The sequence below is a fragment of the Triticum urartu genome, chromosome 1A (genome assembly GCF_056163025.1).
Source record: "Triticum urartu cultivar PI428250 chromosome 1A, HENAU_Tu73, whole genome shotgun sequence".
Lineage (NCBI taxonomy): Eukaryota > Viridiplantae > Streptophyta > Magnoliopsida > Poales > Poaceae > Triticum > Triticum urartu.
This window is the reverse complement of record NC_141873.1, coordinates 109630199-109654329: the sequence shown is the minus strand read 5'-3', so window position 1 is coordinate 109654329 and position 24131 is coordinate 109630199. Positions and strand designations below refer to the sequence as shown.

Here is a 24131-nt window from a genome sequence, read left to right as displayed (position 1 = left end):
CCTTTCTACTTTGTTAGAATACAATTGCAGGAATCACAGGTGATGAGACAGCCCAGCTCTCATTTCTGGTGAGAGGCGCCATCGGCAGCAAGTCAGCATAGGGGATCATACACCCAGTGTCCGATATCTGGTGTGTGGCACCATCTTTTGCCTTCTCCCCCTCCTCTATCTGCTTCCTCTCCCTTCTCTTCTATCCTTATCTGGTTGCCCTCTTCCCTTCCCTTCTCTCTCCCTCCTTGTGAAGTCTTAGCACAAGTTGATCCCTCCTTTCTTGTCCTTTTCCCCTTTGACAATTACTAGATTTTTATAGTGCCTTTGCGCGTTGTTCTGCAAAATGACGATGAATAGTTGAATTTGTTGAATTTTGGTAAATTCAGTCAAAACATGTATTGTTAAAGAAGCAATAAAGTTGGCCAAATAATGCATAAGACAGATAAAAATCAGGATTACAATAATATAATTGATGCATTGATCAGCAAGCAGGACTAGGTAGTTGTCCGGTAAGACCGGCCGCAGAGGTGAAACTGAGCAGCACCGTAGTTGGTCGTAACCTACAGAGCGCCCGCGTCCAGCACAAAAGTGATTCTTTTCTTCCCTAATTGCCTAGAAAATTGGAGTGACTTTCGTGCTTGCAGATACACTCTCTAGGTAAATAATTAACTTTTCTCCTTTTCTACCCCTGACAGGGAGATCCAGGAAGGAGGCGAGTCTGTCCCATGGCGTCGCTGTCCAGATACAATAAGGGAGCTCCATGTCTTGGTTTGCCGCACGTACGTTTACCACGTAGAGGAGCACATGTGATCCTCATAATAGCATGTTTGTAATGAATTCTGGAACCAATCGGGAGATTAAAATCAGCAAAGCATGTACATTAAGGGAGCTCTATGTCTTGGTTTGTCGTACGTACGTTTACCACGCAGAGGAGCACATATGATCCTCGTAATAGCAAGTTTGTAATGAATTCTCGAATCAATCGGAAGGTTAAAGTCAGCAAAGCATATCACCTGTAGTCAAATCACTTTTGATATATATAAGTGCGATCAAAGATCAACCTAGACCCATCAACATGCATAAACTAGATAAGTGCGCATATGAACGCTGAGGAGGCGTGCCAACCACTAGTAAAACCCATTAACAGTCGCGTAATGGGCGGACCCTCGCAGTAGCCACGTCATCACCGATTCCTGGCCGTCCGATCCGTTCATCTATACAATCTCATCCGTTGGTTTTTTCAATGGTGGAGGTATAAAGGCAGCTAGCCCACCCAATCCCTCACTCCCCGCGTGCGTCTCCTCTTCCTTCCCTCACGTCGCCGCCGGCCCATATCGAAGACAGAGAGAAAGAGCAGGGCACTCACGCAACCCTTCCTCACTGCCGGCTCGTCTCCTCTCCCACCTCAGCGCCGCTGCCTCTGTCTGCTCCGCCTCACTCTCCTCCGTCCCTCAGCGCGCCACGCCATCTCCACAGGGTCCAGCCTCCACCGAAGCCGATCTCTCCGCTGAGCACGCCCCGCACCGCCGTTGCTGTCGTGGGCTCCTCGGCACCGCTGCAGACGGGGAGGCGGCCTGTGGGAGGGCCCTAAATGTGGCCGACGACTCCATCCCCGCTCGCATGTGGCGGCGGCCAGCCCAGCTCCGCCTCTTCCGACCCATCTTCTTGGTATGCATCTGGATGCTTGCCTAAAGAAGGTGTCTGCATTATTGATTCCTTTGGAGGTAATTTTCTTTCAACGTTCTTGTGTGCTGACAAGTCTAATTATATTATTCATACATCAGGGCATCATTGGTAGTGAAGGAGGACTCTTGCAGGTGCAAAATATTAGCAGAGGAAAATCTATATGGTTTGAAGGGTTCAGATTCATAATCTGATACTATTAGGACCCTTGATCCTTCAACCATTATGAGATTTCAAGGCAGATAGTGCATCTTGTACTGCTTACCTTGATTTAATCAATGCCTTCTGTAGCTTAAGGTTTAATTAGCAGACTACTAATGCTTTGGTAATCTCCTTTCTGAATTCCATACTTGGTACAACAATGTTCCTCACCCGGTCACCCCAAACTGGTGGAATATAAGAAGGATCAGAACTGGGTCACAATGTCTGGCGATTATCTTGTTTTCTCTGGAGGCAGAACTCAATTCAAATATGGTATTGCAAGATATATACAGTTTGCAGAACAGGTAGAAATTACTATGCCACTTGATCTACATTTGAACATATTAACTTTGCAAGAAAATTCCAAGTACTTTTATTGCCAAGTAAGTTCTGTGTACTTGTGAATGGAGATCCTTCTTGTGTGTATGTTTGCCAATGTTCAGTATTTCCTTTGGTAATATTGAGACTTTAGGAGTGAATATACACGATGTGCAATCACATCCAACAGTAATAACACCAGTAGCAAAATAAAACTATTGTATTTGCTTCAGTTGATATCCTAAACTATATTAATATGTTATATAGCCAGCTTCATGTTAACATCTTCCTGCTTTTTCTTGTGGTGAAGTCAAGAGCTTTTTAGTTATAATCAAGTCCTAGATACAATCAGCCTTTTGTTAGTTTCACCCTGTTTTAACAAGCAGAATTTAGAAAAATGTACTAATGCACACAAGAAGAGGTGATAAAAGAGGATGCTGGTGATGTGGATTATAACATTTTCCCCTGCTCATATGGAAACAATATTGAGGATACCACCCTCCCTGCCCAAATATTATGTGCAGTTTTCTCACTTATTCTCTAAAAAACTGCCACATAAATTTAATTTGATTTAAGCAAATCGATCTATGCTTTTTCCTAGGTGCTACGTGACTTCACTGGTCGCGTTATTGACTGGGATTTCGAGTACGACAACTTCACAAAAAATGGTTGGCTTCCTATCGTCTTGATGATCTTGAATTTCAGTTTGTTCTTTGGATTTACAGTTTCAAATTTTATCCCACTTGATTTCCAGTTTGAACTTTGGTCGAAGAACTTGGTTATTCTTGTTCTGATTGTTGACACATGTACTTAATTGACTACAAGCATGCCATTCATATGATTGATACAATACATTGCTTGCTTCATTCTGTTGGAAGAGGGATATGTGTGCCTTAATGCAGACTGCACATGCATCCTTGGTACAACAATGTATGCAACTACGTGTACATATCTGGGAGAACATGAATTCTTTCTCCCCTTTCTAGCAATTTACCACCACATAGAAGTTGTCCCAGACATGTGTTTTTCCTAGATGCATGTGATGTTCCTTTCTTTTTCTCCCTGACTTGTTTATGGGCTTCTAGAGATTCTAAAGAACTATTATTTTTGCTTCTGGATAGGCACAAAAAATCCTGTGCCACAAAGGTTAGCTTCATAGTGTGATTGGCATGTTGATGGCTAGCTCTACTGCGTGTAAAAAACCGGAATTCAATCAATTTTTTCTCTTTTCTAGAAAGATAAGAACAATATCCAGTGTGATTCTCTTCTTATGTACCAGCTTCGCCGTGGAGCTCGAAGGCTGCTACTATTACTTCTTGCGCCATTATTTGGCAACGTACTGCTGCGGTGTCCAGAGATGACACCATTAGTATGTGTCAGTTGTATTGGTGACGCTGAGCACAAAGCTGTGAATCTACTCCCTTTTGCTCTAGACTGTGTATGTCTCTCCAACCGTAAGCTCTCCTTGTTATCTTAGTAGTTGGATATAATGTCAAATCATTTACAATACTTGTGTGTAACTACAATCTGATGCAGAAGAGTTCTGGTTAGTTCTCATAATTCATCCAGTATATGTTTGCTTTCAAAGCAAAGAAATTGGAAAGTCATGTAAGAGAAGCATAAATGACATGTCTTGAAAATTGTATGACGTTCAATCTTGATGTAGTTTTGGACTGAATATTTCACACTTCGAGGAATGTGTTTTTGATGAATGTTTTTTCCAGTACCCCAACGATTTTATTCCCTGGTACCCCATGGACTTAGACCAGATTTTTCTTCCAAAAATCTATTTAATTTACTATGAGGTTATTTGACAGAGAGAAATGTTCTCTGTATAGTGGATACAAGCACTCATGATAGATCCTTTATGTATCGCCACTGACATATATCTTTTCTTCCAAGGACAATATATTTGTGGGTTAATTCATATTATCAAGTTGATGTATCAGTTTTATGTATCGCGGTGACGTAATGTTACTGATAATACTTGTCTTGAGAGTTATATCAGGTTGCAGCCATCCTTTGAGATTGACATTTCATTTTTTACACCCAGGATTAATTCATGTTATCTTTCTATTTGCTTCCAATCCTAAATATTTCTCATCCATACACGATTCTGTATCTATAGGTTTGGTTGTGGCGCCAACTGGCTATCTCGACAACATTGACGCTGAAGTTATCGAGCCTCCGAAGAATGGGATGTAGATGTGTAGAACTTGTCTGTGATGTTATCAAGCATTCACGGAATCCAAATGTCATAGTTTCTAGAAATGGGCGTGAGCTATTGGAATGCCCCATGTGTTTGGTTCCCATGTATCCTCCAGTTCATCAGGTATGTCTTCTTGCCGAACTAATCACATTTAACTATAGCATATCGTTTGTATCTTACTAGCCTTTCTAGGTTTTTGGCTTTCTATGTGTATGCCAATATATAAGAATACCCAGTTCCAAAAGAATATGACATTGCTGACCAAGGTAGGCAAAGCTAAAATAGGGTTTTGGTTTTGTGACCTTTTTCTATGAATCCCTTTCACACTAATAGGTAGCATCTCTTCCTTTCTGTTAACCACCCGATGCATCAGGCCTACCCCCGACTAGCTCCCTGCAAACATTTTGAACTTACAGATTGCACGCTCTCCTTTTTCATTTTCAACGTTGTCCAGATTGTTCCTTATCAATTGATTCTACAAGGAGGGCTGATATCTCATTATTTAGAATTTACACTACAAATCCTTGCTCAGAAAGAAAGTTATGAATGTGTCTAGAGGTTCTTTTACTATTGTCGCATTTGTGCATGCACTGCTCCAATGGCCATGCTATTTATTCTGAATGCAGGCCAAGGGTTCATAATTGTCGTCCAACTTGCAGGAGTGAATTGGGTAACATAAGATGCCTTGCTTTGGAGAAGGTTGGCGCCTCTCTAGAGGTTCTGTAAAAGTTCCAGAACTTTGGATGCTTGGGAATATATCCTTATTATTGCAAGCTGAAAAATGAATCAGAGTGCCAATACAGACCATATACTGGCCCACATGCAGGTTCTTAATGCACTGTCGCTGGTGACATTCCATATCAAATTTCAGAGTGTTCTTCGAACTAAATTCTGTTTGATCTTTCTGTAGGTTTTAGATTTTTGTGGATTTATGTAATGGAATCTTGATGTCTGGAATGCGTCGAGAAAATGCAACATGACTTGATGTTTGAAGTTACAGCCTTACAGGGGCATCGACTCAAATTTGCAACGACGAATTTTATACCCCTGCAAACTGTTTAGCTCAGTCTGGTACTTTTCTTTCTCGAACATATAAACAGATTTAGTCCTATATCTTGCTCTGTTTATCAGTGTACTACTGGCCTGCTTATCTAAATAAAATGGCAGTGCATATGACCATAATTACGCAGATTCTTGACAGTTAAAACTAAACCATGATTCCATGTTTAGGGATGCAATGATTCAGTTTGGACATCCAATATCAGGTGGGTTGAGGTTCTGGATGTTTTACATAGGTAGTTGTACCTAATGCAAAATCCTCACCTTAGTGAACTACTGTTTAGTATGTGACTGACTTATCTCTGAACTAAAATACACTTGATTTTTCTTGCTTGCCGCCCTGCCTCACCCCATTTCCTTCCCTTGGCCACCGCTCCACCCATCCGCTCTGCTCCATTTCTATGCGAAACCCTAGAGATGGTGGCGACTGATTGATGTGGGCCTGGCGGTAGCGACAACGGCTTAAAGCAGGAATAGTAGGAGAAAGGAAGACAGACATAGATCCATGCAGAGCATGAGGCGGGAAGCCAGAATAGATCGATGTCGGGGCGTGAGGACCATCTCGTCATTCTAAAAAATACCACTTACACCAAATGTCAGTATAGTATCATGTTCATGTAAGAATCTAAGAGATTTAGGAACATAGGGAGTAGATGGTAATTATAGACATCAGAGAGGAGTAAATTTGATAACATATACTATATAGGGACTTCGTAGATGCATTCTAGCAGCAGAAGCACAAAACCCTGTATGGATAAAATTCACTTTTATTAAAGTACCAACATGAATATGGCAGTGCGGCGTTGATGAGCAGTGGCGGGCGAGGCGTGGGAGGTGACGATGACGAATGATATGGTGATTAGCAGGTAAAAGGTAAGTGCCCCCGTCGTTTGGTCCCTCTCCTCTCCTTGCTTCTGCCTCTTCCTATATTCATGTTTTGTGTTCTTGCCTTGTCAGAAGCCGTTCATTTCCATTGCTCAGCGGGGGCCTCTTCGGGGACTCATCTAGCATCAGGCGTTATTGGAGGAGAGATGGCTCTCATGGATTAGGACGTTGCACATCATTGACGGGTCGTTCCGCACACTGCTCTTGTTGTTTGTTCTTGACATATCATGTGTGGTGCTGTACTTTCTGAATCAGTTGGTGGTTTATAGCAAGTACTATCATTCTGTCACTATTCTGTCACTTTTGAACCACCGATATTGTATGTGATCAGTCCTCTAAACTATAAAACTATTGCTTTTGTGTTCATACAAGCCTCTTAGTATATATGATGTCACTATTATTCTTTTAAGGCTGATCCATTCTCTGAATGTTTTCTATAACTCTGTCTTATTGTTCCAGTCACCAACTTCCATGTTCTTGTACTTTAAGTCTAACACAATAACACTACATAGTACAAACAAGTGAGTATAAGAGGCGCAATCCACCTGACACCGCCCCAACTTTCTCTCAGGAGGCGCCACCCGGTGGCGCCCCAACCACTAGTCCCATGCAATGGGGCGCGACGGAGCTTCACAATGTTATACTGCAGGATGTGTTTCAAGAAGTCAGGCGCAGTACTGGTTGGAAACCATTGAAATATTTGTTGTATGTACCTTGGTGGGAACACTGAGTTTGTTGCCATTGGTACATGACTGATGCAGGTCCTGTACCAGCGGTCCATTCGTCAACTTACCGGCCGGATCTCCAGTACATACAACCTACCATCGTCCAAAGATACTCTCTGAATATCTGACGCTCGCACATGCTATATTCAATGCCCTGCCTACCTACCAATCTGGCCGTCTGGACGGTACAAATAATGGGACTACATGCCGATACGACCCATATCGCTGCTTCAGGCTTTCTTTTTTTGTTGAGGATGCTGCTTCAGAGCAATTTTAGGAGACCCCTTATCCCGTCGATCCGCAAAATGTGTTTGCAGTTTGCGGAAAAACGTCTTTGCGGGCCGTCCGCGGCAGATCCCGCATATCGGACCCGTAAAAAATGATATTCGCGGAATATGTTTTTAGGGGTCGGCTTTGCGGTGTCTGATCTGGCGCAGCTCCTTCCAACCCGAAAACCCTAAATTTGCACCTTAATTTGATCCAACATAATGCATTTCTTTGCTTTTTCAATAACATTAAATACATAAGACATCATCAAATCTTTGCTAGAATAGTAAGACCAAAGAAAACAAGAACCACAAGTATGCATTTTAAAAGATTTCCAACTTCCATAACTGCTCCCACTAGTTGGATTAATATCTTCTCCATGCATTGATTGTTTATCTGCGGATTCTTGATTTTGCATTCTCCTTTCTTCATCTTTGGTTTGAAAGAAGTAAACGTTTCTTCCCCTCTAGTTGCACATGCAGCCGCATCATTGCCTTCTATTCTTCTAAGGAGTGCGTCAACGTCTATTAAGTTTCTTTCTATCAATAAATCAATGTATTCGCCTTCCCAAAACCAAAATGAGCATCCATCCTCCTACACACATGAATGAGCATGTTCGAAATGAGCTACCGCAATTGAACCAAAGAATGAGCTATCAAAATGAGCTAGCACAAGTGCACATACCCCGTCGTTTTCGCATTTGAAGAACATCCATCCGGGGTGCTTCGGCGTGCCCGAAGTTAGCCGCAGCACAGTCCGCGTGCAGTCGTCGCACTGTATGAGCGGCATCGGCGAGCCATAGAGCCGCTGCGCGAGCGCCGAGCCCGGTGGACGGCCGGACAAATCCATGCCCGCAAATCGTCGGCGGCGTCGGGAGGACGAACCCGTACCTGCATGCGGCGATGCGCCCTTGCCGGGGCTGCGGGAGATGCTTCTCGACCACTCCATCGCTTGGCGCAGCCACCAACGGCCGAAAAAGCCAAATCCGGCGGCCCGCGATGAAGGTCCGCAGATCCGCAAATCCGGCTGTCCGCCGACGCAGAGGGGAGAGGGGAGCCCTCGTGCGTGTGGCGGCTTTTCGGCGAGCTCCTGCCGGCTGCTTTCGCCGGAATCTTGGGCGGCGGCCCGGCAGCGAGGGGAGGTGGTTGGTGGGGAAAGCGCGGGCTGAAATGTCCCCCTACCAACCGCTTCCTGCTTATATGCAGGGCACCGCAGCGGCGAGGGGAAAACCCGTGAATACGCGGGTTGGGGCCGAGATTTTGCCGCACCCCTCAAAATTGTTTGCGGGCCGGGGCGGGATGTGGGGTCTCATCGGGCAGGTTTTTCGCCCGGCCCGCATTTTGGCGGTTATTTTGCGGGTCGGAGCGGGATGCGGGGTCTGCTAGAGTTGCTCTCAGGCTTTAGTTTGAGGAGAGTGCTAGTTAAATGTTCGCACGAGAAATTATATTCTACCATGCACATGATTTTGATATTTGTGCCATGTTTTCTACTCTGTCAAATTTGTTTTGTTTCATAATGTTACATAGTTTCATGTTTTTTTCCTTTTCTTCTTTTTTCAGTGTATTGTCATGTCTATTTGTCTACCAACGAATAAGAACGCACACTATGATACACTCTGAAACGAGAAAAAACCCAAACATCATGTAATGCTTTCAAACGTTGAAAAAATCAGAAAAAACATTGCATGCACGGATATACTATAAATCACTCTCTGCAAGACTTTTTCGTTCAAACAGCAGACAGGTACTCAAATGCCACAATTTCAAAATTGCGGAAAGCAGCCAGATTGCAACAAATCCAACGGCATAGAAAATTACAACAGCAAAAAACCTGATCTCCCATTGCCATAATTAATACTACAACAATTGCATGGTGTGATTGCACTCTGATAGTACCTATCTAGTTTTATCCATGCTGGCGTCAGAATTACCTTGGTTATCATCTTCTTGCTTGAACTTGGGGCCACTCAAGACATCATCAGCTGTGCAGCCGTCGATGTAATCGATATCATGCTCCTGCCGCCCATAGCTGTTTTCAGCCCCCTGGTAGCCACTAGCTTCATTATCAATTGATTTCCTGCAAGATGGTCTTTCTGGCCCTCCCAAATCTTCCAGATGCTCATGACCATGTTCATCATCATGCTCATGGACATGTTCTTGCTCCTGCCGGCTGCCGAATGATGGGTCATACGCATGGGGACCATGCACCCTCATTTGCACCGACCTCAGTAGTGCCGTTCGCCTCAGGTCCGCGCCATGGCACATGTCATTGGGTGAAGACGGGAACCGGCCTTCATTCTCAGAGCCACGCCGAGGGTGAGAACAAGCCACGGATGAGAGGGAGCAGCTGGGGAGAGGATATGGGCTTGATGGTAGGAAACTAGCTTGTGGTTTCTGGAACCGGTGAGGAGATGACATTGGACTAGTTGATGGGCTGACCATTGCATCACCTTGACTCCCGTTGGGGTTTAGTTGTGTGTCGAAGTACCGGTAGTCATCTGAGTCTTCTGACATTGGTGAGTATTGGGAGATTATTTCGTCCCTGAAAGTGACAAATAGGAAAAGACATTATAACATGTGCACCATAAGAAATATAATTGCTGAGAAAGAGCAGCACCATTTTACCTACTGAAATAAGTCCCACAATCAATTGTATCAAATATAAAAAGACGGATCCAAGAAAAGAAAAAAAGACCTGGGAAAACTAAGAAACAAGCAATAATTGATCTTTGATGGTTCCAAAGTGTATCGAAGACAAATGGAACACATATAGTTATATAAGTATTCTATCCTCAAGCAGACTGCTTATGACCACGGCTCCTAAATGGATAAGCGTCTGGCGAGAAGACATTGTGGACAACAATATTCAGAAGCATTCCTTAAGTAATATTCTTAATTATATCATGATAGCTTGACATGTTCTAGAACATGCTTATAATGATTCAGTAAGTTAAATGCTTACATGTGGATGCAATCATCGAGCAATAAAGTAGAAGGATCAGATTGTATCCAGAAGCTCCAGATTAGTCATAAGCATATAGATGGAAGACTTTGTCCAGATTATTCACTATTCATGCTGTGTATTACAGAAACATCGAAATACAATTGTACCGCAAATACATTAGAACCAACCGTACCGTTACACGTAATATTAATTCCTAGATGCTTAATCATACTATGGAAATCAGCATGAACATTGTAAGGAGTTCTGACAAACTACGCTAGTCATCTTATAAAATATTATAGTGTGGTCGCTGTTCTAGAAAATGCAGCAATATTGTAAACATAACTTTTAGACAAGCTGGAGAAAGAGATGAATGGATGAAAATGACACCCTCACTATTTTAGATTCAATAGAAACCACACCGGAGTTACCATCCCCAAATCTTTTTTTTTTATGGTCAAGTAATTGCTGAAATATTTGAAACAGAGGCCACACCACAGCCCTGTTTGTCGTAATCTAAAACCCAAGGATATTGACCGCATTTCTCAAAAGATTAAAGAGAAAATTAGGGTGTTTACAATTTTATAGAGAACTGTATGGATAAGATAGAATAATAGATCCCTTTTAGGCAAAAGATGAGCATGTTATAACTGAAATAGATACGGAACCACAAAAATATTTCATTCCTCCTCTCACATAATAGAGCTTCTTTGATTCACAGGATTCCAAAAAAATAGGAATATGAAAAACACAAGAATGTGATAGGATTGCACGTGCAAAACAGAGGATTGTGAAAACACGGGAATTTTGTGGAATTGGGTGTTTGATTCGGGGGAACATTAAAGCACATGAATCCTAAGAAGCTTCAAATCAAAGCTTAAACACATGCAAAGGTAATATCATATTTTTTTATGCAACTTATTATGGCCTTTGCCTTGTTCTTTGTGCATAGAAATGCAAAAAAAAAATCTGCGTGGATGGTAAAATTCCTTTGTTTTTCCTTCGAAAACCACACCAAAGGAAAAATTCCTCCATTAACAATGTCACCAAAGGAATTTTCTATTACATATTTTCCTCCACTTTTCCCATGAATCAAAGAGGCCCTACATTAGCTGCTGAATTTTTTTTGAAGATCAGCTGCTGAATTGGAAAATAACTAGAGGCTAACGCGCGCTTTGCCGCGCCATTCTTCACTCTGAGATTAACTCTTTTGTATCAAGTAGATTATTGTGATTGGTTGTTTTCTTTGGATTTTATATGTGTTGAATTGTGCTTTAATTATGTTTTGATGGTGTTTTCTCTTCATATATAATGTCAGTGTTGTTGGAGACTGTATTTGTCTCCAGGGGAGAATGAAATTGTTTGGTGCATGGTTGTGGTGTATTTACACGTTTAGGCTGTGGTGTCAGTTGATGGTGGTCGTCTGAGCCTCTTGAGAGCTCCTATTCCATGCTACAACCGTGAAATTGTTGCTATAACACTCACATATGCGAGCCCACGAAGATCATGCCCGCTCAGCTTGTCTCCCTGCTCCTCTTGCTCACTTAGTTTTTCTCGCTCGCCTAATGCTAGCTAAGAAAAAAAATTGACGATCATTTTCCATTTGAAGAAGTTAGTTTAATTAAAAGATTTTCAGTAATTTCAAAATATATTACGAAATTTAAAAACCATGAATTTTGCAAAACATTCACGAGTTCGAAATATATTCATGGATTTCAAAAAATATTCACAAATTAAAGAAATTTTGAATTTCAAAAGTGTTCACAAACTTTAAAAGTGAGCGTGAACTTCGAAAATATCCATGAATGTAATAAATATGAATGAATCTAAAAAATGTTTGTTTTTTAATGTTTACAAATTTTATTAAGCACTTGTGAATTAAAATGTGGAAAATAAAATATAAAAGAAAAGGACAAATAAAACCAAACAACAAACAATCTTACAAGTGGGGCCTTCACCGACCCGGCGACCCCACAACCCGTGAAGCACCACAACCCTTCAAATCATGGGAGCTTAGTATCTCTATAGATAGATCGATAGTAATCCTACCGAATACTACGAGATCAAAAGAGTATACATCATATATATCTTGGATTTCTGAGACCCGCTTTTCGACAAACGATCAGAGATGTAAACATGATGAAATGTACACGGAATCAGAGCACACAAACCTGATACAAGAGGAACTCTCCGACCTCGCAGGGGACTCCATGATGTTGTCGGCAAGCGAATCTCCAACAGAGAGCCCATTCAGGCTGGACGCCATTATCTGCACTAGCACAGCCACCGGTCAGCTGATAAAGCAACAATATTCAGGGGGAAAACAGAAATGTTGTTCAGTATAGTTTCCCAAGAACTTAAGCTATTTGAGAACCGGGAATCTATGTAAATGATACAAAGCTGAATTCTAATCCGGATAGCAGAAGAAGATAGAGAAAGGGGAAACCAAGGAAGACGCAGAGTTAGAGATCAGTAAGAACGAAATTCAGCGCCAGAAACCAAGGAAGCCCGTCTCTCTCGTACTGGAAGGATCACGGATCAAAGGAATCGCTAATCGACGCAACGAGAGAAGAACTCTGTTCATGGAAGCTATAAACCGCCGAGAATCTGAAACAGAAAGCCGTTTCCCCAAACTGATTCAGGCCCAAACCAAGAACCATGGGGAGGCACAGCCATGGAGACTGAAGGGGCGCCGACCTCGCTGAGGTACCGCTTGTGGGAGTGGAGGTTGTCCACGTACACGTCCTCCTCCGGATCCCTCCCGCGCTTTCCGCCACCGCCGCCGCCGCCAACGCCGGAGGAGGAAGGCGGCGACATTGCGGCGCCCTCGCCGCTGCCACCCGCCATCCGCGCGGCGCGGCGCGGCGGCACGGGTTGCTGGATTGGCTGCTTCTTGGAGGTGAGGGTGGGAGCTAGAGAAGAGTCGAAGGGGAAAAGTGAGGGGAGAAAGCGTTGTTTCGTTTCCGCTCTCCGAGTGCACAAAATCCCAACTCGCGTGATTTTAGAAAGAATTGTTTTCTCATGAAATTTATACACATATTTTTAGAAAGAATTGTTCAGGTTTTCGTGAAATTTTAGGAAGAAATGTTTTCTCATGAAATTTATACAAAAATCCAGTGAATTTGCTGCAAAAAAGAGAGGTTTTTTACTTTTTACTGAGTTCGGAGATGAATTACTAGAGAAATCTCTCTTTCTCTCTCTCTCTCTTCTGCTCTCCGAGTCTAAGCACAAAATCCCAACTCGCATGATTTTAGAAAGAATTGCTTTTTCATGAAGTTATACACAAATATTTAGAAAGAAATACTTTCTCATGAAATTTATACAAAATACCAGTGAAACTGCTGCAAAAAAAGGGTTTTTAGAGCTGAGAAGTGATGTAAAATAGAGCAGCTGCCCAAAAAACGTTTTTTAAGGACATTTGAGCCAAAAAATGACGGTTCAGCAGCTATCCTATCTCTATATTTTTGTTCTCAGTTCAAAGTAGTCCTAAAATTTGGGACATGGAGTATCTGCTCCCGAGTTCAAATGCTCCCTTATTAACAGTAAAATCAAAAAAATAGTAAAAGAATTCAGAAAATTCTAAATATTTTTGGTAAACTTTGACAAATGTTTAGTACGCTTGCAAAATTTCAGCACGAAATGACATTCATGGAAGGCATGGCAAAAAAAATTGATGCTTCAAAAATGCCAGTTTTGAAAACATTTTGGTGTTGATTTTCCACACGTTTCACAAATGTTATTTCATGCTGAAGTTTTGCAAGTATACAAAACATTTGTCAAAGTTTACCACAACAAAAATTCAGAATTTTTATATTTTTTATATTTTATATTTTACTGTTCATCAGGGTGCATTTGAGCTCAAGATCAGAAATCAATCCCTTTTGCATGTTATACTACTTGACCCTCCTCTTCTATGCATGCATAGGTTTGAGCGGAGCTTGAAGCGTGATAATGAATCTAAGCACAAGATCACGCCTACTCCATGCGTGCTGTCTCGTTTCCGAAGCACAAGATCATGCCTACTCTATCCGCGAAGGAAGCATGGAGCTCCCGGAACCTCCGGCCTCCATCTTGGAGCTTCTGGCCCCTGAAACTTCCGGCATCCCTCGCGTGCAGCAGTGCAAACTCTTGGAAAGCTCGGAACTTCCGGCCCCTGTCTGCGCGCAGCGAGTTGGGCGCAACCCATGTTCCCCTCCTCACTTACCCCTTCTTGGCTTGGACTATATATAGCCTTCCCTCTCCTTCATTCTAGACTTAGCTAAGATTAGAACCAAAACTATAGAGCTTAGCTCATGTATGATGTATCACCCCTTGTGGAATTACTCCTTTCATGGAGATGGCTCCTCTCATGGAGACGAAGACCTCCTCTTGAGGGGATGACTCCTTAGGAGTATAAAGGACTCCACTTGTGGAGAAGGATCCCATCATAGGATTATCAAGACTCATCTCTCCTAGAGATTTGGACGAACTGCTTATGTATTTTTTTTCTTTGTTGTTGTTAGATGCTTGTGATCTATCTCGTTGCTTGTGATTTGAGTGCCTTGTGTGTGGATCTTTTCCAATAGAGTGCTTTCCCCCTTGTGTTCTTCATGTTACTCCTCAAATCCACCTCTAATTCATGAAGATCGGGCAAACAAGGGTTTGGCCCTACACCATTTGGTATCAAGAGCAAGGTTGCCACGAATTGAAACCCACACCTCTCCACTTTCTATCCTCAGTTCAAAGTTTTAAGCCCTAATTCGAAAAATTTCCACAAAAATAGCCATACCAAATTTCTTGTGATCTGTTGTTCCTTGTGGGTTTTTGTTGATTTAGATCCGTAGATCTAGTGTTTGGCACGTGAATCTGCCTTTTCTTTGCATCACTAGCCTCAATTTTTCTTTTTCTGCTTCATTTTTGCCCTGAAAATCGAGTTTCTCTGCCCCAAAACTCAGATCTGAAATTTGGAGTTCGACCTCGTAGTTCTTTTATGAACCCTGGACCTTCTGGGCACCCCCGGAACTTCCGGGCTAAACAAGAGGTTGCAAGTTGCATCGTAATTTCAGCATTGCCCCCATTCTTTGTTTTTGCTCTAATTCATGACCCCAGACTTTGATTTGAGAGTTCTTGGGGAGCGTTCTTGGGCACGTTCTAAAGTTATCGACATGCCCGAGGCCCTTATATAGGTTTCCACATCATTTGGCCAAGACAAAATTGGAGGTTCTTAATCAACACCGAGACCCCCTCCACAGATCATCATGCTCATGCCACCAGTTCATCACCAACACTTCCTCAGGATGACTATCTTGTACCTCTCCATCGACTACATCAACCAACAACGCTCGACATCGACGACGACCATTCATCCCTTTGACACCAAGAACTGGAAGCAAGGTCGGTTACCTCCGATTTCGTAAAGGGTTAAGTGTGACAAAGGTATTCATTCTGTCACAAACTTTTCCTTCCTTACCATCACTTTGATAGCCTCACCATCTTTGCGATTACCTTCGTACCTATTGAGACTAGATATCCGAGTATTGTCGGGTTTCGCAAAAACGTGAGCACCATAGTGATACGATATCATCTTGTCACATCATTTGGTATATCATATAGTGTGCTGAAAATCATTGACTATGCACTCCCAATAAATTGTATGTTTGAATTATATATTTTTTACTGCAATAATGTTTATGTTTAAATTATGTTTTTGTTCTCATTTTACTTGTGTGTTATATTAATTGTTATGTATATTCGTATTGTTCAATGATTGATGTACATGTGTTTGCATGGATTTGAGGTTTCGAAAGTGAAAGATGTGGATGCCAGGGTGGGCATATAGGGGGTTGCCGGCTCCATGGACATGTAGGGGTCAAATTTGCCCAGTCCGGGCTCTTAGGGCATGGCCAATGCTCCACCGTGGAGTGATGCCCCAACTATCCACGTAGGATCGGATGGTCCATCATGCTGCTTGCAGGCCAAAGCGGCATCCTGCAGAAGAACCGAACTCCTCGCTGAGAAAGGTATGAAAGAGAGGGGAAAAGCAAGCCAGCGACCTGCTCTGCTCACGACCATTCCCTTCTAGGAAACAGAATAGTGAAAACGCTGACGAGAGAGAAGGAAAAGGAGCTTATCAATGATGGCAGCTTGGGGTCACGGGTTGGGGACATGCTAGATGAAACCACCGTCCTCTCCGTTTCGTGCACATGTGGAGCATGGGGCAGCACCTAGGTGCTGCCACCATTGTACATGCCCTTAAGCAGCCCTGTCGAGGTGGCGAGCATTGCATCACATGATAGTACTCTTCCTAACCATTTCCCCGCAAATAAAAAAGTTACTGTGCACTCTGCAAGAAACAAAAAGAAGTATACTGTGGTGGACAGGACCTGCATATATTGTACTCCCTCCGTAAAGAAATATAACAAATGTTACTACAGTTTCAGGTAATACAAATGTTACATCGTGACAGACCATGTCCAAACACATCGATTTAGCAATCCAATATTTACAGGGAAAGTGGCTATGTCAAAGGGTCATAACAAATGTTACTACAGTTTCAGGTAAATGCCTTTCATGTGGAGGAAGCAGGCGGCCAAGCACCAGAAGATGATCTCCACGAGGACGAAGGCCAAGGTGCCCCAACGTTTCGAATGGAAGATGGCCTGGAGCAGAGACTCCGTGGCATCCACCTGAAAAGCAGTTTTTTTTTTCTGGGTTATCTCTCATGAAACCGGGTGCTTCAGGGGTAACAGCGGTGGGTAATTTTCCGAACCGATAAATGCGTGACCAGCATGATACTTGGTGTGCGCGATAAATTGGCATGAGCTCTACATGATCTACAACAAATATGGCAAGAGATGCATATGCATCAAATACATACCAGGTTGTTCTCTGGTGACCGCCAGTAGAACCCTTGAATAAACGTAGGGAAGAGCTCACAAGCTGCCAAGACATAGACTATAAGCGCATTCATGCCCATCCACTGGAACAGAATTAATGGCTTCTTGATGTGGATAACATCGACCTGAGAAACATATAGGTTGTTAGATTTGAATGAATAGACTTCATGATGATCTAGTTTGTTAGATTTGGTTCCAAAGTATTGTGGGAAAAAGAAGGTGATATCAAGATTAATATGATTGAGAATACCAATGTTACAGGCAACAGCCTGGACCAAAGATTGCACAACTTACTATGCAGTATAGCAGCAACAGAAGGAACCCAGATACTCCACCAGCCAGCAGCATGTAGCTCACAGTATACAAAGGCTTGCTGAAAGGCATACCTAAAGACCAACAAGCCGTCAGCACAGAAATGGAAGGTCTAATTTGAATCATGGTTCCCGGCATGTCACTCTCCTGTAGAATGCAGACTCACCTAATAATTGTAATAAAAATCCTGAGACTGTTAGCACCGTTGAAGCTAGCAGCCATGACATCATTCGCTGTGAATGAGTCTGCAGCAGAAGCAAGGTTAGAGAAATCTGGAAATGTCTCTTTGTTTCATAATTCTGTTTTGCTCAATAATGAAGGTTCCAACAGACAAGCACATGGTTGAAAACTTGAAAATGTACTGCATTTCAGGTGATGTACCTTGCAATGAATCAAGACATGACCAAAATGCAAACCAACAAAGCAACTCACTGCAGCCATCAATGTACTGCGAAACCAGGTGGAAAGAAAGATGGGGGTCACAACCTGATTTTTCTAGGAGAGATGTCAGTTTTCGTACTTGTTTAACATTAGTTGGGATGATAAAGAAGCCTGGTATGATTAGGTATGCAATCAGCAATTAATTAATAACAGAAGCTATATATAACTACCTTAATAAACCCTCCGGGTCAAAGGGAGCCAGGCACCAGTTTGGCGCATTCGGAGGAAGCGGTCCATAATCAGGGGAATTAATACTGCATTCCTATGGTTGAATGAAAAAGAGAAATTTGATCCTTAGGATATATTACAGAACTTCTATCCTATGGAGAAATTGTCTTAAACTCTTTGATGCTGAAGTAAAAAAATAGCATCCTAAGCCTTAAATCAAAACCTTAGTTCTTTTGTACACTGGGTTCTTGTACAGGTGACTTTCCCCAAGCAAAACCCGATCTACAAAGCCAACTGCATTGCAAGGTGGTCCAAGACTACCTCTAAGTCCACACTGGATCTGCAAGTTAACAAAACAAGTGCAACAAACAGGTACGTAAGTGCAACAACATAGATATGACGATGTTCAGTTGTTTGAGGCTAAAAATAAAAGAGTGAAAGGCCCAACCAGGGAGGGGAGAGGGGTTAATCATGGTGTGGCATGTAGTGGTAATAGTACGCGACTTGTGTCTATCAGGTAGTTGGCAGAAATGCTGGTAGAACCGGCACTTAGAAAGTCGGTTGACATTTTATTAATATGATTGAATAATCAAGTTTGAACTCCTGGATCCCCAAGGTAACCAGCCGGGAGACCCCATTTTAATTAAAATTGTGTTTGAGATTGAGTTTGAGTGAGCAAATCCCCACTCAGTTTCCAACAAGGTGTGGTACTAGTTTCTTTTATACTAGGTGTACTAGCTTAGGTTCTGTTGCCTACCAAACCAATTCCAAGGAATTTCCAAGAACAAACCAATTCGACAAAAGATGATGGACGCTGAGATCTGAATCTTAAATTTATATCAATCTTATCAATTAGCTTTCCAAATTTATTTACAAAGAGAGTCATTCCTCACTTAGTCAACAGGCAACAGTGTCGAAGTGTATTTACTGGGAAATATATCAAGTGCCAAAATTGAACTGCGGCAGCTTGAGTAGCCACGTCAATTCAAACATATCACCACATACAAACAATTATCACGTGCCGTAAAAATCATAGTGTTAAAAGTACATAATACTACATCATCCAAAACAACTTCAGAGCATACATCCTAATATCTTCAAATAGAACAAGGTAATTAGGTCTAACTGAGACATTCTCATCTTACCGTTTTGAACCCAACATCATTGGTTGGATTTGAAAAGGTCGAACTGCTAGTCTGAACTTTAAATTCCCAGTTTGGAACATATAGGCCAAATACCAAGCCAATGTACAGAGCTGAAATCATTATGGCCATGATCCTTCAGAAGATAAACAGAAGTGAGTACTGGTACTAGTGTATAGCATGTTCTGTGTTCAGAATAATTCTTAGTAATTCCATACAGCTTATCTCATCCAAAGTACACCCAAGTTACAAGATTTGTACATTTTCTGACTAACAGCAGGAAGTTATCTAATCACAAACATACAGCACGGCAGAGGAACCAAAATTTGATATAAAAGGCCTCATAAACTAAAGACAACAAAATTCTGAAACAGGCAATGAAACATGCTATTTTATACAGTATCACTGAAAATAGTATTTTGAGGCAGAACTTGGTTTACTGAATCACAGGAAATAGCAAGAGCATAATATAAAGGATTGGATTCATAATTCCAAAAGGCTTAATACTAATTCATGAAGAATGTAGATAGTGTAAAACCAAATATTTTCTTAATAAAATGTTACCATTATTGACTAACCACTCCACGAAGTACTTCTTCACAAATGATACTGGCGAATCCACCGAAGTATTGTTCACAAGCCAAATCTCAGAAATTGCTGCTAGAAAGTATCCAATAGCTATTCTCTACCAGAAGCAAAATGGCAATTAGAAAAGTTAAAATTCAGTAAATAGAAAGAAGACGAATACAAACTCGAAAATAAACATATGTAGTTTACGAATTACCTGTAGCACACCTAGCCATCGAATATGATCCAAATCAATGCCATAAGTTAATTTGTGCCGTCCATGAATGTATCCTCCTAAAAGAAAAAAGTTTGTTTAAGCTAAACTCTAACACAAGAGAAATGAAATAAGACAGGTGAAGTGTCAAAAACGTTCTTATATTATGGGACGGAGGGAGTAGTAAAGAACTAGGATAAGTATGACCTTGCAAAATTACGCCCAAGATGAAAAGCTTGATAGCCCTACATGCAGCCTTCTTGGATGTTGCTATCTTGTTTGGTGTTTTCTGTAGTGCACCATCCATATTTGTCAGATGTTATTCAATAATGAGTTGGTCGATGGTTAAAACTGAAAATCAAACATCTAGGTGGAGATATGCAAATCAGTGGTATTCTAGGTAGAGCAGAACTAGCACAGGGAATAAGATTTTGTTCACAGCAACTGAAGTCCACTATCTAAGTGCCGTGGCATAGTTGAAGGTTTTAAGTACATAATTTCATAAACAGAAATAGAGTTCCTCACATAACCCAGGACCTCACTAGTCCAACCTCTACAGCGATAATCATTAATTCCTAGTTCCCCGCTAAGGAATAAAGAGTATCTGATGATAATAATATACTTGGTATAGAAGCTAGGAATGAAAAGGTTAATTTTAGAAAGAAATGTTAGACAAACTCAACAGATTGCCCTACTGAGGTTTACAACAATTTGGCAACGAGAATACAACCCATGATCTCTTTCATCTTTTTTCCTTTTTTCTTTTTCGGGCGTATAATACATGATCTCAGTAGAGCAACTTCTACAATGAACCGTTGGTTCCCAGTTTCCTACTTTGAAATCATAGTTATCTGATGATCAAAATAGTTCGCACACTTAAAAAAGGCTTAAGCAAACTTTTGAGGAAAATGGTAGCCAAACTGAACGTTTTTGCTCTGTGAAGGTTTTACAAGGGTCTGGCATCCATGAAAATGGCAAAACAGGTCCTCAAACTTCATTTTGGAGAAGTTGTAGCGTGCTCAGGAGGCACTTTACAAAATATCAGCGGTTGCTTATGATAAGGTACAACAGGTGCAAAACATTCTGTAGGTTAGTAACAGTTGAAGACGCCCAAGGTTAAGGGCAAATGAAAAATCTAGCAAGCCTTGAACCATTCCCCGGTCCCTACAGCCCCAACCATTTGGTTATGTTCATATAGCACGACCATTTGGTTCTTGGGATGGTTATACACTTGTACTACATCGTTTCATAATGGTGAGCGGATAGTAGTAACTAGCAAGCATCAGTAATTCGGTATACCTTGAAGACGAGGGCGGCGGAGACGCCGATGATGAAGAGGAAGGCCGGCATGACGAAGTCCGCCACAGTCACCCCGAACCACGGCGCGTGGTTTATCCCCGGCCACGCCCCGCCGGCGTCGTCCACGAGTATCATCATCTGCTCAGGCGCAAGCAAACACGATTGGCACGCGAATCAGAAGAGAAACATACAAGCCTGTGGGAAGAGCCGAAGAGGTTAGGGTTCTACTGACGGCGACGGTGAGACCGCGGAACACATCGAGCGAGGCGACCCGCTGCGGCTTCTGCTGCTCGGGCTTCGCATCCGCCCCCGGCGGCTGCGGCCGCCAAGGGGATTCGGGGTATGGGAGGATCTCGCTTCCAGTCTCAAGGAGGTGGCGGCGGTCGTCGCCTTCATCTCCGTCGCTGGCGACGGCGACCACGGTGGCGTCCATTTTTGGGGATCTCCTGCTGCTGTCCTATGCAGAGCAGTATTGCAGAGGGTGTGGAAGACTGGACTAATTGATGTAGTTTTAAATCTTCTGTGGACAAATGATTTCACGGCAGCTCTCGTAGCTCAGTTGGTTAGAGCACCCGTTTAGTAAGCGGGAGGTCTTGAGTTCAACTCTCAACGAGAGCAATTTTAATTTTAGTTTATTTTTACCATGAAACCCTATAGTAATTGATCTCAACGAGAGGGTCTTGAGTTCAACTCTCAACAAGAGCAATTTTAATTTTAGTTTATTTTTACCATGAAACCCTATAGTAATTGATCTCAACGAGAGCAATTTTAATTTCGGTTTATTTTTACCATGAAACCCAATAGTAATCGATCTTTTTTCCCTCCTCCTTTTTCTTAAGTACTCCCTTCTATCCATATTAGTTGTGACCAAATTAATAATATTGTTAATTTATTTTCCACACAAAGTACGAACACAAATTTGCTTCATATAATCCTTGTGTGAATTCTCAACTCCCGATGAGGGCAAATTTAATTTCAGTTTAACTTAACATGAGACCTTGTAATAGTTGATCTTTTTTCTCCATTTCCTTAAGTAGTCCCTTCAATTCATATTAATTATGGTTGATTTAGTAATATCATGTGACGCCTCCGAAATTAATCGTGCACTAAACATCCACGCAGCATGCACGATCAAGACCAATGACTCATGGTATAATATCACAACACAACTCTACTACTCAAATTTAAACAAAGAAACAAAATATTACAAGCCAGGGTCGCAAGACCTGATATTATATCAAGAGTTGGTCTATAAACAGTTACAAAGGTGCCTTAAAAAGGCAAAGACAATTTTAATTTCAGTTTATTTTTACCATGAAACCCTATATTGATCTCAACGAGAGGGTCTTGAGTTCAACTCTCAACAAGAGCAATTTTAATTTTAGTTTATTTTTACCATGAAACCCTATAGTAATTGATCTCAACGAGAGCAAATTTAATTTCAGTTTATTTTTACCATGAAACCCAATAGTAATTGATCTTTTTTCCCTCCTCCTTTTTCTTAAGTACTCCCTTCTATCCATATTAATTGTGACCAAATTAATAATATTGTTAATTTATTTTCCACACAAAGTACGAACACAAATTTGCTTCATATAATCCTTGTGTGAATTTTCAACTCCCGATGAGGGCAAATTTAATTTCAGTTTAACTTAACATGAGACCTTGTAATAGTTGATCTTTTTTCTCCATTTCCTTAAGTAGTCCCTTCAATTCATATTAATTGTGGTTGATTTAGTAATATCATGTGACGCCTCCGAAATTAATCGTGCACTAAACATCCACGCAGCATGCACGATCAAGACCAATGACTCATGGTATAATATCACAACACAACTCTACTACTCAAATTTAAACAAAGAAACAAAATATTACAAGCCAGGGTCGCAAGACCTGGTATTACATCAAGAGTTGGTCTGAGTATAAACAGTTACAAAGGTGCCTTAAAAAGGCAAAGACAATTTTAATTTCAGTTTATTTTTACCATGAAACCCTATATTGATCTCTTGCCCCCCTCCTTTTTCTTAAGTACTCCCTTCTATCCATATTAATTGTGACCAAATTAGTAATATTGTTAATTTATTTTCCACACAAAGTTCAAGCATGAATTGTTGTTAAAAAAATCGAACTATTGTCAGTTTCTGGTTTCTGCTTCATATAATCCTTGTGTGAATTGTCAACTCCCGATGAGAGCAAATTTAATTTCAGTTTAACTTAACATGAGACCTTGTAATAGTTGATCTTTTTTCTCCATTTCCTTAAGTAGTCCCTTCAATTCATATTAATTGTGGCTGATTTAGTAATATCATGTGACGCCTCCGAAATTAATCGTGCACTAAACATCCATGCAGCATGCGCGATCAAGACCGGTTTATTTTTACCATGAAACCCTATAGTAATTGATCTCAACAAGAGAAATTTTAATTTCAGTTTATTTTTACCATGAATCCCTATAGTAATTGATCTCTTTTCCCTCCTCCTTTTTCTTAAGTACTCCCTTCTATCCATATTAATTGTGACCAAATTAGTAATATTGTTAATTTATTTTCCACACAAAGTAAAAACACAAATTGTTGTTAAAAAATCAAACTATTGTCGGTTTCTGGTTTCTGCTTCATATAATCCTTGTGTGAATTTTCAACTCCCGATGAGAGCAAATTTAATTTCAGTTTAACTTAACATGAGACCTTGTAATAGTTGATCTTTTTTCTCCATTTCCTTAAGTAGCCCCTTCAATTCATATTAATTGTGGCTGGTTTAGTAATATCATGTGACGCCTCCGAAATTAATCGTGCACTAAACATCCACGCAGCATGCACGATCAAGACCAAT

At 41.4% G+C, this 24131-nt stretch overlaps 3 protein-coding genes and 1 non-coding gene across 13 annotated transcripts; 2 read left to right on the top strand and 2 right to left on the bottom strand.

Annotated features, from left to right (window-relative positions):
• Positions 1-1274: 1274 nt before the first annotated feature.
• LOC125550735 (uncharacterized) lies at positions 1275-6755 on the top strand. Of its 9 annotated transcripts, none has more exons than XM_087514878.1 (9): positions 1275-1659; positions 1776-2180; positions 2795-2861; positions 3473-3631; positions 4322-4525; positions 5029-5228; positions 5313-5473; positions 6258-6334; positions 6419-6755. In XM_087514878.1, the coding sequence occupies exons 2-6, from the start codon at positions 2146-2148 to the stop codon at positions 5041-5043; spliced, it is 480 nt and encodes a 159-aa protein (XP_087371004.1). In that variant the 5' UTR covers positions 1275-1659; positions 1776-2145; the 3' UTR covers positions 5044-5228; positions 5313-5473; positions 6258-6334; positions 6419-6755. The 9 variants fall into 9 exon arrangements, 6 of the variants coding, with proteins under 6 accessions (XP_087371004.1, XP_087371007.1, XP_087371019.1 ...); XM_087514881.1 differs by having other exon boundaries at positions 1275-1688; XM_087514893.1 differs by adding an exon at positions 5633-5667 and having other exon boundaries at positions 1275-2180; positions 6258-6327.
• Positions 6756-9033: 2278 nt separating this feature from the next.
• On the bottom strand, positions 9034-13261 carry LOC125550728 (pollen-specific LRR extensin-like protein). The gene is made up of 3 exons (XM_048713800.2): positions 12979-13261; positions 12453-12550; positions 9034-9879 (listed from the first exon to the last, which is right to left on the bottom strand). Exons 1-3 carry the CDS (start codon positions 13126-13128, stop codon positions 9234-9236), a joined length of 894 nt encoding a protein of 297 aa, XP_048569757.1. The 5' UTR covers positions 13129-13261; the 3' UTR covers positions 9034-9233.
• A 3405-nt stretch (positions 13262-16666) lies between these two features.
• On the bottom strand, positions 16667-21799 carry LOC125550716 (uncharacterized). Of its 2 annotated transcripts, XM_048713789.2 has the most exons (13): positions 21532-21798; positions 21300-21437; positions 20208-20289; positions 20004-20080; positions 19798-19904; positions 19223-19355; positions 18301-18417; positions 18080-18171; positions 17850-17916; positions 17635-17713; positions 17451-17542; positions 17138-17281; positions 16667-16946 (listed from the first exon to the last, which is right to left on the bottom strand). In XM_048713789.2, the coding sequence occupies exons 1-13, from the start codon at positions 21730-21732 to the stop codon at positions 16806-16808; spliced, it is 1470 nt and encodes a 489-aa protein (XP_048569746.1). In that variant the 5' UTR covers positions 21733-21798; the 3' UTR covers positions 16667-16805. The 2 variants fall into 2 exon arrangements, with proteins under 2 accessions (XP_048569746.1, XP_048569750.1); XM_048713793.2 differs by lacking the exons at positions 17850-17916; positions 18080-18171; positions 18301-18417 and having other exon boundaries at positions 21532-21799.
• A 44-nt stretch (positions 21800-21843) lies between these two features.
• TRNAT-AGU (transfer RNA threonine (anticodon AGU)) lies at positions 21844-21917 on the top strand. The gene has a single exon. It is a non-coding gene; the product is annotated as a tRNA-Thr (tRNA).
• The last annotated feature ends 2214 nt before the right edge of the window (positions 21918-24131 follow it).

Coding starts and splice junctions, on each gene's coding strand:
- LOC125550735 (XM_087514878.1), top strand. CDS start 2,146: ATGGTATTGCAAGATATATACAGTTTGCAGAACAG. Junction 2,181..2,794: donor ATATACAGTTTGCAGAACAG/GTAGAAATTACT, acceptor GCTTTTTCCTAG/GTGCTACGTGACTTCACTGG. Junction 2,862..3,472: donor CGACAACTTCACAAAAAATG/GTTGGCTTCCTA, acceptor CTTATGTACCAG/CTTCGCCGTGGAGCTCGAAG.
- LOC125550728 (XM_048713800.2), bottom strand. CDS start 13,128: ATGGCGGGTGGCAGCGGCGAGGGCGCCGCAATGTCGCCGCCTTCCTCC. Junction 12,551..12,978: donor ACAAGCGGTACCTCAGCGAG/GTCGGCGCCCCT, acceptor GTGCTAGTGCAG/ATAATGGCGTCCAGCCTGAA. Junction 9,880..12,452: donor GAGAGTTCCTCTTGTATCAG/GTTTGTGTGCTC, acceptor TGTCACTTTCAG/GGACGAAATAATCTCCCAAT.
- LOC125550716 (XM_048713789.2), bottom strand. CDS start 21,732: ATGGACGCCACCGTGGTCGCCGTCGCCAGCGACGGAGATGAAGGCGAC. Junction 17,917..18,079: donor GACCCGGAGGGTTTATTAAG/GTAGTTATATAT, acceptor CTGGTTTCGCAG/TACATTGATGGCTGCAGTGA. Junction 17,543..17,634: donor ATTTTTATTACAATTATTAG/GTGAGTCTGCAT, acceptor GTTGGTCTTTAG/GTATGCCTTTCAGCAAGCCT.